General features: G+C 37.1%; 1 protein-coding gene across 2 annotated transcripts; it reads left to right on the forward strand.

Moving 5' to 3' along the window:
- The first annotated feature begins 3,985 nt into the window (after positions 1 to 3,985).
- LOC134747978 (ATP-binding cassette sub-family B member 10, mitochondrial) lies at positions 3,986 to 20,579 on the forward strand. Of its 2 annotated transcripts, none has more exons than XM_063682658.1 (10): positions 3,986 to 4,408; positions 4,594 to 4,800; positions 9,351 to 9,553; positions 10,892 to 11,026; positions 13,264 to 13,410; positions 13,899 to 14,130; positions 14,650 to 14,927; positions 15,268 to 15,369; positions 15,628 to 15,792; positions 19,132 to 20,579. In XM_063682658.1, the coding sequence occupies exons 1-10, from the start codon at positions 4,048 to 4,050 to the stop codon at positions 19,453 to 19,455; spliced, it is 2,154 nt and encodes a 717-aa protein (XP_063538728.1). In that variant the 5' UTR covers positions 3,986 to 4,047; the 3' UTR covers positions 19,456 to 20,579. The 2 variants fall into 2 exon arrangements, with proteins under 2 accessions (XP_063538728.1, XP_063538729.1); XM_063682659.1 differs by lacking the exon at positions 10,892 to 11,026 and adding an exon at positions 11,666 to 11,800.
- The last annotated feature ends 66 nt before the right edge of the window (positions 20,580 to 20,645 follow it).

Raw genomic sequence — 20,645 nt, forward strand, 5'->3', positions numbered from 1 at the left:
AGAAAATCGAAGTTCTTACATTTCGAACAACTGTCTCTGTCACTCTAATTACGCCTTCATTGGAGTGAAAGAGAAAGATGCCCGAAATTTGCGAACTTCGGTGTTCTCGATACACGCTTAGTCACGAATACGACAGAGTTTAATATTGATGGTAGGTATACAAGGGTATACATATTTTTACGTACCGGATATAAGGGATATACGATAAATGATATATTTACAGATATATTTGGTGTGGTATTCATGTGCCATTAGGGAAACAAATACATTTGAATGTTATTTGAATTGTTTTTACTTGCCGAAATGTATTACAAATTACAATATGCTTAACCCTTTCTCCGTCAGTTAGCAAGGCACATACAAAAATCTGTTACACTAACAAATCAATGTACCTACTAAATGGCATACGCCATTAATACTTATTGAAGTTTTAAGGCTTGGCCAAACACACGGCGAGACGCAGCGCCGCGTCCGCGCCGCGTGGACGCAGTCTGTTTGACGTCGCTAACCTGTTAGCATGGGCGGCGGTCGAGCCCTTGTGTTTGGCCAAGCCTTTAGTTATATGGTACGAACGCCAGCTACTTAAGGCATCATTGGCATTTACAGGGTTATCATTTTTTATAACTGCTGTTCGTTGGGATTCTTGAACTGATGTACCTAAGTTACTTAAAATAATATTTCATACAAATCTCTATACTCTATGGTGATGACATGCAATGCCAGTGTTGGCCGAACGTTAATTGCAATTAACCATTAACCAGTACAAATTGAACCGTAAACCGTAACGGACGGTTACAGCTTACGGTTTAATTTGTACTGGTTAATGGTTAATTGCATTAACGTTTCGGCCAACACTGTGCATTGCAACTGACAAAGGCACCAACACCAAACTACGCTATGGTAAAATCATCAAGTTCAAACAGAAAAACACCGATTTCATTCAAAATGCATGGTAATTTCAACATTGAATCATCTATGTCGACTAGTCTGATATTTCAGAATTTACCCATTCAAGAAAGCCCTTATAAATCTGTGTTCTTTTTTATTAGTATTTAATGATCGTATAGTATTATCAATAGCATTTTTAACGTTAGTGATGTTAGTTGCATATTAAACATGAATGTTAGAACTTAGCATTGATTGTGTTACATGTATATTTATTTATAACTGTATTTTGATTGTTTTGTTGTATTATATTAAGTATGTTAAATTTTTGTCGTTTGTAGTATCAGGTCTAAGTATATCTACAATCATTGTGCAATGAAGAATATATAAAAAATAATAATTGTTATGTACCTCCCAGTGTCTATGAAAGTTCCAAGGCGATTATTTAATAAATTATCACACATATGTTAAATCTTATTATTCCTTAGCACACTGTCGTACCAGTATATGTTAGAATTTAGATATCGGAACGGGACGAGTGAAACAAATGCTGCTCACAATCACGAAACGCACTGACGTTTATTCCCCATGACACCTTATTAATAAGACAAGTACATGCAGAATTTGTTTCACTCATCCCATCCTCGTCGCCACTGTTAGATATCGGAACGGTACGAGTGAAACAAATGCTCAGATACGCACTGACGTTTATTCCCCATGACACCTTATTAATAAGACAAGTACTTGCAGAATTTGTTTCACTCATCCCATCCTCGTCGCCACTGTTAGATATCGGAACGGTACGAGTGAAACAAATGCTCAGATACGCACTGACGTTTATTCCCCATGACACCTTATTAATAAGACAAGTACATGCAGAATTTGTTTCACTCTTCCCATCCTCGTCGCCACTGTTAGATATCGGAACGGTACGAGTGAAACAAATGCTCAGATACGCACTGACGTTTATTCCCCATGACACCTTATTAATAAGACAAGTACATGCAGAATTTGTTTCACTCATCCCATCCTCGTCGCCACTGTTAGATATCGGAACGGTACGAGTGAAACAAATGCTCAGATACGCACTGACGTTTATTCCCCATGACACCTTATTAATAAGACAAGTACATGCAGAATTTGTTTCACTCATCCCATCCTCGTCGCCACTGTTAGATATCGGAACGGTACGAGTGAAACAAATGCTCAGATACGCACTGACGTTTATTTGCCATGACACCTTATTATAAGTAACTACATGCATACAGTAGCATACGTAACATACGTGCCTCGGAAATCAATAAAATTTTATTCTCGGATGGATAGCGCTACAACCTTTGGCATATTCTTGGCTAGATGGCGTTGACGACCCCGTTTGATATTTAACAATTTTAACACATATCAGTAAAAGAACATGGGTCAAAATCATATAAAAATAATAAATACAAATAAAAAAACATCTATCCATATATACCTAGTGCCTGTTTCCGTCCACTTGTTCAGTTTTCGTCCACTTGACGAAATTTGAGATAACCTACATTGCAGCACAAATTTGGACTTATTGCAATCCTTAATATTTAAACAATATATCTATCTACATAAAAATTATATTTTGCAAGTAGCAAACTAAAAATTAATTATATCAAAGATAGATATAACTCCGTAATAGATGGATACAGTTTAAGGAAAAAACGTGCCTCGAAAATCACGAAAATTTGATTCTCGATCAGATGGCGCCACTAGTTTTGGCCTACACTCGTATAGAGGGCGTTGACTATTTCGTTTGTTATTTATAATTTTAACGCATACCAGTGAAAGAACATGGGTCAAAATCATATAAAAATAATTAATGCAAATAAAAAAATCAATTATCCATATTTAAATACATTTTATCGTATTTTTATAAATATTCATTTTTAGTTTTAAAGTGTGTCGACAGATGGCAGTGAATTTACTGGGGTTACAAAATTTACTATGACAGTACCGCTCTAGTATAAGTTACTCTATGATTATATTATTTGCAAATCCGTCAAGTGGACGAAAACTGAACATGTGGCACAGAATAACTAATAGTACTACCGTACAGAAAATTCATTCCTTCACAAAAGCCAGATTTAGGTATAAAATTATACCTACACACGCCGCCTGCAAGCAAAATTGAAACTTATAACCGCGCACGAACAGTGAATATTCTTTGCGCGCCGCAGTTTTATGACCGAGCTGCGAGTGTCGGCACGGGGTTGTCACTTGACAAGTTTTTGTACCTTTACCTACTGATTTATTATTTTTAGATAAATATGTAGGAATTACAAACGTTGATTCTGTAAACATAAAATTTTTAGCCGGGGATAGTATGTCTGATTCTCACGGAAGTAGGTATGCCACAGAAGTACTTATTCCTTTGAAAATATGTTTTTTCTGCTTCCTTGTTCTTCCGTTTATTCAGACATCCGTAAACAGAACATTATCTTTTATACAGATTAGATCGCGATTTAGGTTTCGAAGCCATTGCGTATTTTCAATTTTGCGCGAGCGCCACGTGACACGACTATCGTGCGAGCCGAGCGGCAGACCACTGCCATACATACACCTTTCCGGGCGGTGCGCCGGCCAAACATACCTAAACTGCGCAGTGACACCCCCCTGCATGTGGACGGAAACAGGCACAATGACCCTACATTTTTTTATATTTTCATACATTTTTAGTTTTAATCGTGTGTCGATAGATGAGTAAAAATTTACTGTGACCTACAAAATTTACCATAAATTTACTATGACAGTAACCTATAGGTATATAGCTGTTCAAACCAAATTGTCAGTAAATAAGAACAAAAAAAACTATACTCATCCTTTTCTTTTGGGTGCTAGTACTAGTGTAAGACAAAGATAGTATGATTCTCTCTGTCTTTGTTTAAAATGACACAGTCCTTTGACAAACTATAATATTCTATTTGTAAACTAAACGATTATGTCATCGATGATTATATCAGATTATATCGATTGTAAAAATTTACTCTGGTTACACTTTGACATTGACACACCACAAGACGTGGGGAGAAAAGGAGAATGACACAATGACAGAATTGACAGATAATATTTGACAAGTGATATGACAGGGGAAATTATTTATTTTCTTTTCGAATAAAGTTTAAAAATTATAAAATGTTACGACTGCTTGTAAATTTTAACGTTAGGATATCTAGTAGGCGTACACATGTATTGTTTGGTTTACCTATTGCCAAGCATTCGTGTCATCACTGCGGTCACAGGTTATATTTCTCTCACAAGGCCCCAGTCTTTAGGAATTATTACGAAAGGGCTTCGCACAGTAGAAATGGTTTATTTAATACGAAAACGAGGTATTATTCGAGCCAAGTGGAAGTTAAAACTAAGAACGAACCTATTGAAACGTCGAAAGTAAATTCTGCAATTACTGGGTCTAAGAAAATAAATGTAAAATTAAAGCCTTCGGAATTGAAGCGATTATTTGCATTAGCAGCTCCGGAAAAATGGACTCTGACTGGTAAATATTTAAAAAATTTAAATTATTAGTACAGTTACTGATGGTAATGTGAATATTACTAGGTACCTACCTAAGACTATTGAACAAAGTGTACTTAAGTACACAGATTTAGTTGTGGTATTGATAAATAAATATTCAGTTGAGTTAATATAATACATTTATGATTTTTTATGAACTGTTTCTAGGTGCTATTGGATTACTTATCATATCATCAAGTGTGACCATGGCCATCCCATTCTCGCTGGGTAAAGTCCTGGACATCATCTACAGCAGTACAAATGACCTGGCAGGAGCAAGAGAGAAACTTGACACACTCTGTTTGATGCTCTGTGGAGTATTTCTTATTGGAGGCTTATGTAACTTTGGAAGAGTGTATCTTATGTCAATATCAGGTAATTTATTTATTTATTTAATAAATAATAAATAAATAAATAAAAAATCTTTATTGCCACACCTTAGGAAAAAATCTATAATTTATGAAAGGATAGCTTAAAAATACAATATAAACTAAACTTAAACTTAAATATCAACTTAACATAACATAATAACTATTAACTTAAATCTATGGTGAGGCAAAGGGTCCCAATCTCAGCATGTGCAGTGCCAGAGGGCTCCGTGCTGATTTTCAGACTGGTCCCGGGACGGTTGGGGTCGGTCGCTACTAGCATAATGTACCCTTCTTAGGTACAGCTCTATATTTATAACTTTATGTGTATTTGTGTTATTAGTGTGCGTATATGGATATGTGGGGCTGATATGTGGATGTAGTGTAGGTAAGAATGTATTTTGTACTGTGTGTGTGTATCATGTTTTGTCATTACATACAGATAAAAATTAAAAAAGATAATTAAAAAAGAAAAAATGATTAAAAAAGATGTATATATATATAGCAATAAATAAATAAATAAATATATAGTTATTAGAGTTTACAACATATTTTGCATATTTAATAAATGTGTTCGAACTAGTCTCTTATATTTTAAGAACGCTGAAGGTTCTCGCAAGGGGGGTGGTAGGTCATTCCAGACTTTACTAGCGGCAAATTTAAAACTCCCCCTGAAGGACGCAGTTTTATGCAGTGGGATTCTTAGTTTTGTGCATTTTCTCAGCGACCTCGAGCATGTATCCTTTATCCATTTTATTTTATTAAACAGATAGCGATCCATTTTATTTTATCAAACAGAGATTTATGGTGTAATGCAAAGGTTATTTCATAAACAAGGTTTCTCATAGTGTTGTGTTCCTGCCGGTGAGTGAGGTTGCCAGAGAGCTTAATGAGGGTGCAGTGTTAGGGTCGGCAACGCGCAGGTAACTCCTCTGGAGTTGCAGGCGTACATAAGCTACAGAGACTGCTTAACATCAGGCAGGTTGTATGCTTGTTTGCCACTAAAGTAGTTAAAAAAATGTCATGGGCAATTAATTATTTGAATAACAAAAACTTTATTTTGGGTGCTTGCATTAAGTTGTGGATTCACTCTATAACTACCAGTTTATGATTAATGCCATTGAATGGTAATTAACTTCTTGTTTAGTTGACTCCTCAACTGGCGAAGATCAAATCTCTAACGAACTTCTAAAATGCACACTCCCAGCATCACTTAAAAGCATCTTCAAGTTATTCAATGAGATCCTTCAAAAAGAAGAAATACCTAAACAATGGACTACCTCTACTATCATCCTGCTACACAAAAAAGGCGATAGAAACGACATTGGCAACTATAGGCCCATCAGTCTTATGTCAAACCTATACAAGATATTTTCCAAAATCATACTACAACGCATAGAGAAAGTGCTAGATGAAAACCAACCAAAGGAGCAAGCAGGCTTCAGGAAAGGCTTTGCTACAATAGACCACATTCATACCATTAAACAAATAATAGAAAAGAGCAATGAGTATGGTAAGCAGTACTACCTAGCTTTTATAGACTACAGCAAAGCCTTCGACTCTTTGCTCCACAACTATATATGGTAAGCGCTGAAAATGCAAAACGTCCAGAATAAATACATAAGAATAATCAGCAATATATACTTCTGCATAACAGCTAAAATAAAACTAGAAACAGTAGGTGAGGAATTCAAACTGAAGAAAGGAGTGAGACAAGGAGACCCACTATCACCTAAATTGTTCTCAGCAACTCTAGAACAAGTATTCAGAAACTTGAACTGGAACGAATATGGTCTAAAAATAGACGGAATGTTGCTGAGCCACTTGCGGTTTGCCGATGACCTCATACTGCTCTCGGAAAGCACAGAAGATTTGCAAGAAATGTTACAACAACTTTCTTATGAAAGCAGAAAAGTGGGACTAGAAATCAACACAGAAAAAACTAAACTTATGACAAACGGACAAAAAATTGAGCTATCAATAAACAACAACACAATAGAATATGTAAATGAATACACATATCTAGGACAAATAATTTCCCCAGAACACCAGAATGACAAGGAAACAGAAAACAGAGTGTGTATTGCATGGAAAAAATACTGGTCATGGAAAGAGATTATGAAAAATCCAGATATCCCACTAAAATGCAAAAGTAAACTGTTTAACTCTTGCATCCTCCCTAGCATGACCTATGGTTGCCAAACATGGGCCTTAACGCAAAAGAATAGGAAATCCTTAGAAGTGTGCCAACACAACATAGAGAGAAGTATTCTCAACATAAAGAAGAAAGACAAAATAAGACTAAGCACCATAAGAAATAACACAAAACTAATGGATGTATCCTATGTAACAAGTAACCTTAAATGGAAATGGACTGGGCACATGCTGAGAGAACCAGGATAGAAATGGTCAAAAATTGTTACAACTTGGTACCCCAAAGATGGGAAACGGAAAAGAGGCAGGCCTTACCGCAGATGGGAAGATGACATAAGAGCTATCGCTGGACCAACATGGACAAGAAGAGCAAGCAACAGAGAGGAATGGAAGGTCTTAGGGGAGGCCTATGCCGGGAGGCAAGTCGACCGATGTCAATAAAAATACCAAATAGCATATACGACAAAGAACTTTATTATTATTATGTTTAAATTAAGAATTTGACATGTTTTGTTTTTCTTTTCCTAAAACTTGACAAGAAATGTAATTTTTTTTAATTTGAGGTCGAAATAAATGGCTATTTTATTTTATTTTATTTTTATTTTATTTTTATTAGTTGACTCCAAATGTAATTATTACAATTATGTAAAAATTCCCTAATATGAATTTCCTTTTTTGTCAATCAACTTGGTGAGTTTTAAGACTTTTTAGTCTTTAATGAAATAGAAGTTTTAGTTAATTCCATGACTTCCATGGCCTTTTTTTTATGTATGGTTTCATAATTTACTACCAAGTGATGTTGAGTCGTGTTGTTGATTAGTTTGCCAAATCTGGATGGTGCAAATGGTGTAAACTATAATTGAAACACATGTTTTACATAAATACAAGTTTCTTGCAGGACTATATTCTAAATATTTTGTTGACCATACTTGATTATACTGCAACATTCAAGTGTGGTCACTCTCCGTGATTGATGACCCATTTAGGGTCCTAGCTAAATTTCTAGTTCATTACTTACGCTTTGGAATGTCTAATTTAGCTGGAACCCTAAATGGCTCATTAATCAAGGAGTGTGACTGTACAGTCAAGGAATTTTCAACCCACCTAAGGTTCAATACCGTCAGCAAACTGTCACCAATGTCACCAAAAAACCTAGTTCAGACTATGTTAGTAATTTAATCGAGTGGCGAGTATTTGGGTTACTTAAATCGATCAACTGACCAATAATCGCTCGCAGAGCAGACGAGCGTGCTACATAATGAAAGGCTGGTTCGCACTACAATAATTTAGTTTAGTTGTTCGGACATGTAATACTCGCCACTCGACTAAATTACTAACGTAGTCAGAACTAGGCTTAAGAACTAGCTAGAGCATGACGTTGCTTTGACATGTCGCAAATTTCAACCTTAATGCATTGCAAATGTCTAACAACATTTAAACTAATTGGGTAGGGAATTACATTTCTTAACTGTACATATGAATAGGTATTGCTCTTTTTGCACAGCACAGGATAGGAAGGAATGGGAAAAACTGGGGGAGGCCTTTTCCGCACAAGCGACATGCAAATAATAAACCAATAATAATTGAAATTTTATGTAATTGTAAAAAAAGAAGCATGAAATAAAGGCTATTACTATTGCTCTTTTTGGTATTTTTTTAAAATGCTATGAAACAAAGTTTTCAATTAAGAACGTTAATTTGTCCTAGGATATTACTAGAACCATCAGACCATATTAAAACAGAGGTATTTCTAAGTGACACAACGTGGTACTCCTACTAGTCCTTCTATAATATGCTCTCTCTCTCTATAGCCTTTTTCTACCCTTTGGGTGTAGGCCTCCTTCATTTTGCGCCATTCGTCACGGTTCTGTGCGACTTGGAGCCACTGCTTCCCCGCAGTCTTCTTGATGTTGTCGTCCCAATCCCAACACATCTGGGGTCTACTTTGAGGACTCTCTTCCCCCCATCGTCGCCACTCCAGTAGTAGTTTACTCCACGAATCGGTCTTTCGTGCTATATGACCAGCCCATTACAACTTCAAACTGGCTACGCGTTTTATAACATCATTGACCTTGCTCTGTTGTCTCAGCCATTCATTTGTTTTATGGTCTCTCAATGTGATCCCCAGCAGTTTTCTCTCTAACGCCCGCTGGGCAACGCTCAGTTTACGTAGTATGTCTTTGGTGAAAACCCAGGTTTCAGCTCCATAAGTGAGAACAGGCAGGATACATTGGTCAAATATGCATGCTTTTTGTTCGGCCTTAAGGTTTATTTTGAAGGCAAACTCGAGAATGGAATAGGCTGCTCAGGCTAGTCGTACGCGTCTGTTGATCTCATTGGTTTGGTTCTTTTTTCCAGTCACTATCTCTTGTCCTATATAATATTACCCCTTTCTATTTCCAGGCCAGAGAATGACACAAGCTCTCCGTAAACAAGTTTTCAACGCAATATTGCGGCAGGAACCCGCATGGTTTGGTAAAACATCCACTGGTGAACTGGTGAATAGACTGTCGGCTGACACTCAGCTGGTGGGTCGCAACCTCAGCCAGAATGTCAGTGATGGCCTGAGGTCATTGTTTATGGTTGGAGCGGGGACTGGCATGATGGTAAATACATACACAATTAAAATATATGAAATAAAGAATTTAATGTATCAAATGTTTATAAAAATGTAAATGAAACGATATTGCATCCTAGAATATGAAAGATGAACACTTAGTTTAGTTTATTTATCACATGTATACAATTTTCACACAGGTAAAATATACGTACATTTCAGCTTGTACTACTTGTCGTATAATGATCGTTTTTTTGTAATAATAACAATTAGAATTAGAATTGAACATCAGTATAAATAAAGTTAAAATTAATATTAATAAAACAATTCAAATATAAATAAATTAAAAACGCTAAAATGACACAATAGTAAAAAATAAAAAAAATATAAAACAATGTCAATACAAGAACTTATTGCGTGTAATGATAAAAATATTGTGAAATATCTTGATATACTCGTAGTTTTGATCTGTTACTTATCTTATCTTTGAAATCTTAATCAACAACGGCCTCCGTAGCCTAGTCGGTAGTTGCCCTGCCTACGAAGCTGGAGGTCGCGGGTTCGAATGTGTACCTATATATTGTATATATCGTCGTCTAGTACTCACAACACAAGCCTACTGTGAGATTAGGTCGATTTGTGTAAGATTGTCTCATAATATTTGCCCCATTATATTTCGATTTATTTGTGATTCCTTATGCCATTTGAGGAAAAAATAAACTTATCTATTTATTTATTTAATCATAACAAATAAAATATCTTGAGATAGTTGGTACTCATCATGAATTATGTTTTTGAAAATACTTTGTTATGTGATTTAGAGGATGGATACAGGCCTTCTAGGATATAGAGACAGACAGATAGCTGCACCTGTCAGATACACCAGTTAGGTAATAGTTAGTTCGTTTTGCTGGGCATTTTCCGCAAATCTATAACAATTGTGCCTATTTTGCGTGAAAACGAGGTAGAGCTACTCTAGCCCAGATACACCGTAGACTAGAGTGCATGAATTTTATTTCGTGATTTTACCCTGTATAAGGCATAAGGTGTCAGAAATTATGCAAAATTGAACCCTATCACTTTAAAACAAAGTTCAAAATCATGTGGCAAATATATTCCTTCTGCCTTATTTAAAGGCTTAAATGGGTCTAGCGCGATATTTTTTCATGGATGGATGCATGAATGAAATCGTCCATGACCACAGCAGCACAACCCAGCTGAAACGTCGGATAAAACCGCTACATATGTGTACAAAACGTTGAATTCACTAAATAATGAGTATATGTACAAAACGCGACAGTATAAATTATTAGCATGGATTTTATTCAAATTGCTTTTGTTTGTGGTTTATTATTTCATGTGCTTGAAATCCCCCTTCAATTCACAGATGTATATGTCCCCATCGCTGGCGATGGTCGGTCTATGCGTGGTGCCGCCCGTGTCGGTGCTAGCCGTCATATACGGCCGCTTCGTGAGGAATATCACAAGGCAACTGCAGGACAGTTTAGCTGAGACTAGTGAGGTCAGTACGTGTTCCCATATATCTATATGTCCCCATCGCTGGCGATGGTCGGTCTATGCGTGGTGCCGCCCGTGTCGGTGCTAGCCGTCATATACGGCCGCTTCGTGAGGAATATCACAAGGCAACTGCAGGACAGTTTAGCTGAGACTAGCGAGGTCAGTACGTGTTCCCATATATCTATATGTCCCCATCGCTGGCGATGGTCGGTCTATGCGTGGTGCCGCCCGTGTCGGTGCTAGCCGTCATATACGGCCGCTTCGTAAGGAATATCACAAGGCAACTGCAGGACAGTTTAGCTGAGACTAGTGAGGTCAGTACGTGTTCCCATATATCTATATGTCCCCATCGCTGGCGATGGTCGGTCCATGCGTGGTGCCGCCCGTGTCGGTGCTAGCCGTCATATACGGCCGCTTCGTGAGGAATATCACAAGGCAACTGCAGGCCAGTTTAGCTGAGACTAGTGAGGTCAGTATGTGTTCCCATATATCTATATGTCACCATCGCTGGCGATGATCGGTCTATACGTGGTGCCGCCCGTGTCAGTGCTAGCCGTCATATACGACCGATTCGTGAGGAATATCACCAGGCAACTGCAGGACAGTTAGCGGAGACTAGTGAGGTCAGTACATGTTCCAATAGATCTATATGTCACCATCGCTAGCGATGATCGGTCTATACGTGGTGCCGCCCATGTCAGTGCTAGCCGTCATATACGGCCACTTAGTGAGGAATATCACGAGGCAACTGCAGGACAGTTTCGCAGAGACTAGTGAGGTCTGTACCTATAAGTTTTAACTAGTTAAATAATAAGAAATAAAATATAGAGCCGTACACTGCCATTCACTTTATAGGTGGAAGATTTTTTGCTTGAATGTTTTGTACATTGCAGTTGCTATACCTTGGTCGTGGTAATTTTTTATGGTGGCAGATAATACTGTTATTGATATTTTGAATGATAAAGTAACAATCGATGGCATTTCTAGAGCAGTTAGAGCGCATATATGCATGGAACTCTATCCAGAGTTTCGGTGTGGGGCCGGGACAATTTAGTGCGATTCAACCCCACCAAGACACAAGTTTTCGCGTTCACCGCTAATAAAACCCCATTTACTGTGGTCCCACAGTTCGAAGGCACAGCCCTTACCATGTCAGGGAGTATTGGGATCCTTGGTGTCGACATTTCCAGTGACGTCCAATTCCGTAGCCACCTGGAAGGGAAGGCTGATCTGGCATCCAAAAAACTCGGTGTGCTCAATAAAGCACGGGGATACTTTACTCCAGGGCAAAGACTGCTGCTATATAAATCGCAAGTCAGACCCCATATAGAGTACTGCTGTCACCTTTGGGCAAGAGCACCTGTATGCCAGCTTGGACCCTTCGACTCAGTCCAAAGGCGCGCTGTACGAATCGTCGACGATCCCAAACTCACAAGCGGTATTGAACCTTTAAGGAGAGACTTCGCCTCCTTATGCGTGTTCTACCGCTTGTACAATGGGCTGTGCTCTGAAGAACTGTTTGACATGATGCCAACGGCCGCTTTCTATCACCGCACCGCTCGCCATCGGCAGGGTGTTCATCCTCACACCCTAGCACCTAAATGGTCGCGTACTGTGCGGTTTAAGAGGAATTTTCCCGCGTACGCTTCGGCTGTGGAATGAGCTCCCTGCCGAGGTTTTCCCGAGGGGCTACAGTATGGGATTCTTCAAAAAAGAGTGTACAGGTTTTTAAAGGGTCGGCAACGCACGTGTAATATCTCCGGTGTTGCAGGCGTTCATAGGCTACGGTAACTGCTTACCATCAGGCGGGCCGTATGCTTGATTGCCACTGACGTGGTATAAAAAAAAAATTGAAACATCTCTTTTCTAAATGGTCCCAATCTTAATTACTTTGTACATAATACCCCAAAATGTCCCTCCTGTAAATTTTATTCCCATATGCAACTTAACTCTTAACCCTATATAAGACATAAGGGTGTCAGAAATTATGCAAAATGGAACCCTATCACTTTTAAATAAAGTTTAAAATCAGGTGGGAAATATATCACCTCTGCCTTAATTGCTCTTGAAGTCTTTATGTTATTGTCCACTTTGCCATACAAATTAGTGGTCGTAAAACATGTACCTATTGCAACTCTTTAGGCTTTAGGCAACAAATACTAATTTATTATTAATCTCCTAAATGTTGATTTTTGTATCAATGAACATGCAAATAAAATTTATATCAACAACTTTTTTCAGCTCGCCGAAGAGAAGATATCGAACATAAAAACAGTGAAAGCGTTCAGTAAAGAGCAGGCAGAGGGCGAGTCATACGCGAAGCGGATAGAGAAGCTTCTACAGCTAGCGTATAAGGAGTCGCTCGCCGTCGGCAGTTTTTATGGACTGGTGAGTTCTTATTACCTAGGCAATAAAGTTCAATATAAAATTTAATCCCCCATCGATCTTTTACGGGCTGGTGACTAATGTTTGCAACTACGCGCTTGTTTTTGGTAGATAGTTACTAGCCTCCACCACTGTTGGGAGCTTTATGAGAATAAAATTAAATGAAAAAATGTTCTCCGTCTGTAGCTTTTACGGATTGGTGGTTTCATATACCTGGGCCGTTTTACATCATAAACTACAACTAATATTACAAGCGGAACTCCTTTTCTTATTCCACTTATTAGTGTTGGTTGCTAAAGTAAATTATCTGCGTAAAGTACGCTTGGTTGGCAAGTGAAATTCGGCATTAAAACTTCGGTGAAAAGGCAGAACACCACCTAGCAGCGTAGCGTACTATTGATACGGAATTACCTTTTAATATTGTTACCAACTGTCATTTTTATTAGGGGCCTACGCAAAAAACTTCAATCCAAAAAAAATTTTTTCTACAGACCGGTCTTTCTGGCAACGTGATAATCATCCTAGTCTTATACTACGGAGGCGGTATGGTTGCCACGGAACAATTGACAGTCGGCAACCTAACTTCCTTCCTGCTGTATGCGGCGTACGTCGGCATCAGTATAGGAGGGCTGAGCAGTTTCTACACGGAGCTGAATAAAGGAATGGGAGCTGCCACAAGACTGTGGGATATTATTGATAGGGAGCCGGCAATACCTACCACAGGTAAAAACTAGAAAAATAGTTGCAGTTTAGAATAAACATTTTAACATTCATAAGCATGTATATGTAGTTTAAACGTTCCGGATTAAAATAAAATATGTGAAAGCATAAAAGCTAGGCAAGAAAAGTCGTGAAATATACTCCAGGATTTTTTTCCCGTAAAATAGCAGTTTCTTGCAGTGATTCCATTTACAATATAGCCAGCTTTTGTTAAAGAAAAGTTATAAATATACTTATTAGAGCACACAGCCACGGTACGGTAGTACTATTAGTTATTCTGTGACACAGCTTTGAGGATTCCGCAGGTTTTTGTTAAATTTAAATATATTCAAGAGCCGGGTATTTTTTTATTTATTTTTTATTGATGCAAAAAATTACACAGCATTACAGCGAACTAATACACTGTGAAATTTAAAACCGGACTACGACATTTTACAACATTCATCTCTATGAGAATATATCCCGAAGTTTACAATCCCGTCTGCAAATGAACTAATGTTTTCCCATTATGCATTGTTACAGGAGGCCTAAGGCCCAAAGAGCGTCCAAAAGGCGAGATAATTCTAGAGAACGTTAAGTTCGACTACCAAGGCGCCCCGCTACTTAAAGGCCTAAACCTACATCTGCACCCAGGACGGTCTTTAGCCCTAGTCGGTCGGTCAGGGTGCGGGAAAAGCACTGTAGCATCACTCATATTGAGATTATATGACCCTGTGGAAGGCAGGATATTGCTTGATGGAGTGGATATTAGGGAGTTGGATCCTGTTTGGTTGAGGAGTCATATTGGTTACGTTAGTCAGGTAATTTTTACAAGTTTTTATTTAACTAGCCGTGTTAGTTGGTATGTATTGTTTTAACCTCCTGGCTCCCAGAGATCCTTATAAAGGACACATTCTATACAACATTTTAAATATTTTTTAATAAAATAATGTGAAGGTTTACAAAAGTATTTTTATTGTTTTCGGTGTTCAAACGATATAAATTATGATTACCAAAATTTAAAAAAATTCACGCATGGAGCTAATTATGTCGATGGTTCAAGCTGGGTATTGTGACCATTTCTATGATATATTTTTGTATATGATTTTTCATATTTATTTTGTTTTTAATGTTTTGTTAATGTAACAATTTTTGTTTTAGGAACCCGTGTTGTTTAGTGGATCAATAAAGCATAATATTTTATACGGATCGTTAGACGAATTAGAGGACTCCGAAGAACTAAATGAAACAGATAAAGATAAGGTAAGTTAATGTTCTGCAGCTAACAATAACCTCCGACATGGCTAAATTTATCGGAAATATCGGATGTCGGAAGGCGCCTATGACAAAAACGGCTGCAGGAGAGTGTCATTGGAGTGTTTTCTTTAGTTATAATGATTTATTAAATACATAAATAAATACAGAGAAACACATATATCTTACATTTTGCTTCCTTCTGACATCCGATATCGGATCGGACAATGTGAAAACGCTCTAAGCAATACCTACTTATTGTTATAGAAAATGCCAGCGTGGCTAGCAGCAGCGCGGACAGCACATCTACACCAGCTAGTCCGCGGCGGCGCCGGCGCCGGCAACGGCTGGTCGCGCAGCGTCGGCGCGCGCGGCGGACAGCTCAGCGGCGGGCAGAAGCAGCGCGTCGCCATAGCACGCGCCATCGTCAAGGTAATACTTGCACAGGGCAGATCAGCGAGTCAGCAGAGTAGTTAACACAGTGAGGCAGCAGAAGAGAGAACATAGTAGCAAAGATAGATATAACTCCGTAATAGATGGATACAGTCTAAGGAAAAAACGTGCCTCGAAAATCACGAAAATTTGATTCTCGATCAGATGGCGCCACTAGTTTTGGCCTACACTCGTATAGAGGGCGTTGACTGTTTCGTTTGTTATTTATAATTTTAACGCATACCAGTGAAAGAACATGGGTCAAAATCATATAAAAATAATTAATGCAAATAAAAAAAACATTTATCCATATTTAAATACATTTTATCGTATTTTTATAAATATTTATTTTTAGTTTCAAAGTGTGTCGACAGATGGCAGTGAATTTACTGGGGTTTCAAAATTTACTATGACAGTACCGCTCTAGTATAAGTTACTCTATGATAGTAGTGAGCCCATTTTGATCTCGCACGTCGAGACAGAACCACGCATTTACACGAGCTAGTGGGCGGCGGCGGCGACAGTTCGGCCGCCCTAAGTATAAGTTCAATAACTCAGTTTGAAATCACGTCCAATAGGGGGTATTACTGCAATGTTCTGCCGCCAGAGTGCAGCACTTGCACATATTGTAAACCATATATTAACGTATACATACTATGTGAAATGAAGTTTCGTTATCTGCCTCTCTATCGCTCGAATATGAAAGAGTGATACAGAAGCAGATCAAGGTAAACAAATGAATGATATTTCAAAATGGGTGGATGATGGAGATGGCGGAGTGCAGGAGCATGTGTCATCGTTAAGGTAATACCACGCTTACACTGGGGCGGAGTCCTAATACCTTGACAGTTTTATGGTATTTAAAACAACTAAATTTTATGGGAGTTATAATAGCATATTAGTAGAACGTAGTTTGGAAAATTTCTTCTGATTTAATTGTCCCCTGGTTGACGGCACGGAATAACAATAAAAACAAGTTGATCCACCCATAGAACAGACCATGACGGTAGGAGACGGATTTACTTCCTGTTGCTGAACACTCGAGTCTTACGAGTCTTTATTTGAAGAACTTGACTTATGTAGGTAAGGTCTCTACTTTACGTGATTCTGCGCTAAAAAACTGCGGAGTTAGATTTAGTCGTGCGTTAAGTTCTTTTTCGATACATTTTGAACACTAGAGACATAAAAATTAAGTACAATAGTTTGGACCCAACTCCACAGTGGCACTTTTTAAACTGTAATTTGTTTACCCCATTGTTACTTGTCTTGAATATTAAATATTACACGCGTCATATGATGAATTGTGCACGACATTGAAAGATCTATATATGACGTTGTCAGTATCGACATTGTTTTGAAGTAAATATTTACAAAACCAAATCGTTCTGTAAATGTTTTTATTATTATTTATTAGAAAAACATAAATACAATAGCACTCATTAAACGTGCAAAGTTATAATTACAATACATTAATGTGATGTAGGTTATACCAATACTGTGACGCTTAGCCACACCCACAAATATGAGGCCTCTGAAACTGATATGTTGATGAATGATGACACTGCCCTAAGTTAATTGGGTTACGAACAGCGATTGTTACGAACTACAAACAATAAAAGCAAACAAAGTTAAGATAGTAAAATTTTATGATTAAACATGGGCTAGTTGAATTGTATAAGATAGGGTATACATACTTATGACTTTTATTAAGTAAAAACCAAAGAGAATTAAGATGACATAGTGCTCACTCCATACATCGGGTTTGTTACCACAAAGACTATTATTTTCGTGGTCTACATATAGTGTCAAGTAGCGGAAGTAGTTTGGAGAATATGGTATGTTACACGTGCTTACGACAACTCCGACTGACATCCAATACTTATAACTACCATGGAGCGTTTCTATCGACCCGCTCTAGTGATGGTTCAACGCCATGAATGTCCGTTAGGCTTTGGTTTTTAGCTGATTCTTTTAGCTGTCTCCCTCATTTCGCTTGCATCAGGAATTTAAGGGAATCCAAAGCGTGGGGTGAAATATCGGTTTTATGTAAAAATAAAAATTCACCACATTTATTCCGCAGCTCCTCAATTGAGCAATCATGAAGCGGACACTTAGGTAACATGTTTTGGCAGCATATTATCCTTTTGTTTCCTTAAATCGTACCAAGGAGTCAGTGAAATAGTCTCAGATTAAGCTCCATAGGCTTGTCCGAAATGTATTTGCTAGACGATATTGAAAGCATTTTGGTGAGCATATAGAGAAGACGGCCATAATGCCCCTTTCGGGTTGTTTGAATTTCCTAGAATTACCTTCAGGCTTAGAAATGCTGCCCAGACGTTTCAGTGATTCATGAATCACGTCGGGGTGACCAGTTTGGTGAGACTGGATCTTAATAGTCAATAAATAAACCACAAATATGAACACAGATTTATTGTTTAGCACAGACGTACATCGCTCAGAGCGGGCAAGGCAATACTGTCCGAACGCATCTTAATGTGTACACTACAGCATCATAAAGTCCCTAAAATAAAAAAAATAAAAAAAAACCTTAGATCAGATATGGCAAAAAAATAGGTACCCTTAGATCAAACCCTAAGAACATAGTATTACAAAATAATACACAGTATATCAACAGTTAGTTCAGGTTTTATCTATATTTATAATAATTAATAAACGATACAGTCCTTAGGTAGGTCCGAAACATTAATTTTAAGATTGTAGATAATTAATTTAATTAAAATATAAAATATATACAAAGTTGAAAACACTAAGATTTTAATTTATTTTGTATCGTCCTGTTTAATTTAAAACATCTCTGTCAACTTGAAGATTTGGGTTCGTTTACATTCATATTAGATAAATACTACGCAACTAGACAAGTTCAAAGTCCATCTCCAAAATAATCGATAACATTATCACTGAATGGCGATATAAGCTGGACTTCGTCCTATCGCGTTAATCCTGCTTTACAATGTGACACTGATAACTCGGCCCTATCGCATCATGCATCACTTTAGGGTTACGTTACCATGAATTCAGAATTTTCTTATACCCGGATATCGTTTTTTTTTTGGAAGAAAACGCACGCACCATACGCGTCAATATCACAGGTATATCGAATACCTAATATCTTTGTACACATTTTTAACGTGTCTCTACATTTTCTAGTAGTCTATTAGTCTACCAAACAACTAGAATATCATAATATGTCGAGACACTTTGTCAACAATGTGTTCAAAGCAATCAGGCGAGCTTTTGCTCTGATATTGACCTTGTTACTTAACTAAAAAAAACCTACTGACATTTACATTTACAATATAAGTAAATTTCTTGTTTCAGAACCCAAAAATCCTTATCCTAGACGAAGCTACCTCAGCGTTAGATACGTTTTCCGAATACCTAGTCGATAAAGCACTGAAAAACATAAGCAAAGACCGTACCATGCTCACAATAGCGCATAGATTGAGCACTATACAGTCCGCCGACGAAGTAGCAGTTCTCGACGGCGGAGTGATTGTCGAAAAGGGACCTTATGCAGAACTCATGGCCAAACAGGACGGCGTTTTCAGAGAAATCATCACGCATCAGCGATTATCGAAAAAGCCACAAGAAGCGACAAATGTTAATGGAACAGTCACAAATATTAATGGCAATATCTTATAAGTTGTATATTTAAATTACGAAATTGAATGTGATATACCAGATTATTTTTTATTCCAATTTAGTTTTAGACTGTTTTTAAATATCGGCGAGTTTACGTCAATGTTTTAAAGAAAATTTATCATAATTTGAGAAGTGTCTGATTTAAATAAATGTGATCGCATCTGAGTGATGCTTGATATTTTCGAAACACACAACACACCGTGTATTAAAATTGATCGTTTTGTTATAAGAATAAATTGTGTTAGTAGGTAGCAGTATTAAAAACAAACAGCTGGAACTGCAATGAACTTTATTCAGGTTTTGAAACTATCTTGCTCATTTCATGATTGCCTAATCACTTTCTCTAATCACATAAAAAAATGATCGATCAGCTTTGTGTTTTTGCGAACGAAAATATTGTTGTCTAAGACTCTTACTCTTACGTCAAGTGTTAAATTTAGATAGAATTTATCTTTCTATACCTCGTTTTTTTAGCATCAAGATTGTTAACCTTTTTTCTAATGCTAATAAAAACGAGTTATACGATAAAAACAAAAGACTTGTTGACGTAGGTAATGGTCTGCAAATATGTTTCTATGAATTTGCTAGTTTTACAAATTATATTACAATTACACTTCCTTCCATTGCAATAACTATCAGAATAGTAAATATTTCCGAAAGGACTGGAACGATTTTTTAATTGTTGTAAGTTTTATAATTGTATAAATGAATGGTACTGTAATGTCAACTCTAATACCATTAGCAAAATGATAATAGTGCAATTAGTAACAACAATTAGTAAATTATTATCTAAGCGTAGGTATACTTATATACCTACTTATATCGCTAAGATTTGTAAAGATCCATGAGTAATTTTACAGTAAATCATTTTACAGTAAAAACTAGTTTTTAAAATTTAATTTGACTTGTTTCCTGATAGATCTTTATAAAACTTAGGCTAACATAACTAGACAACAGATAAGGTATTAATTACGTTTTCAATATAAAAAATGTGTTCAAATCGCATTAATTTTTATTTATGACAGTTCAATACGTATTTTTAGTCTTACAAAAAGTTACAATATAAACGGGTAGCGGAATATTTTTGTCTGAAACAAATAAAATAGTTGTTGTTATTTTTAAAAAGTATTATCATTTCGACGTAATAACGAATTGTTTTTTGTTTTTAAGGGTATCAGCTAAAATATAGA

This window comes from Cydia strobilella, chromosome 15 (assembly GCF_947568885.1).
Source record: "Cydia strobilella chromosome 15, ilCydStro3.1, whole genome shotgun sequence".
NCBI lineage: Eukaryota > Metazoa > Arthropoda > Insecta > Lepidoptera > Tortricidae > Cydia > Cydia strobilella.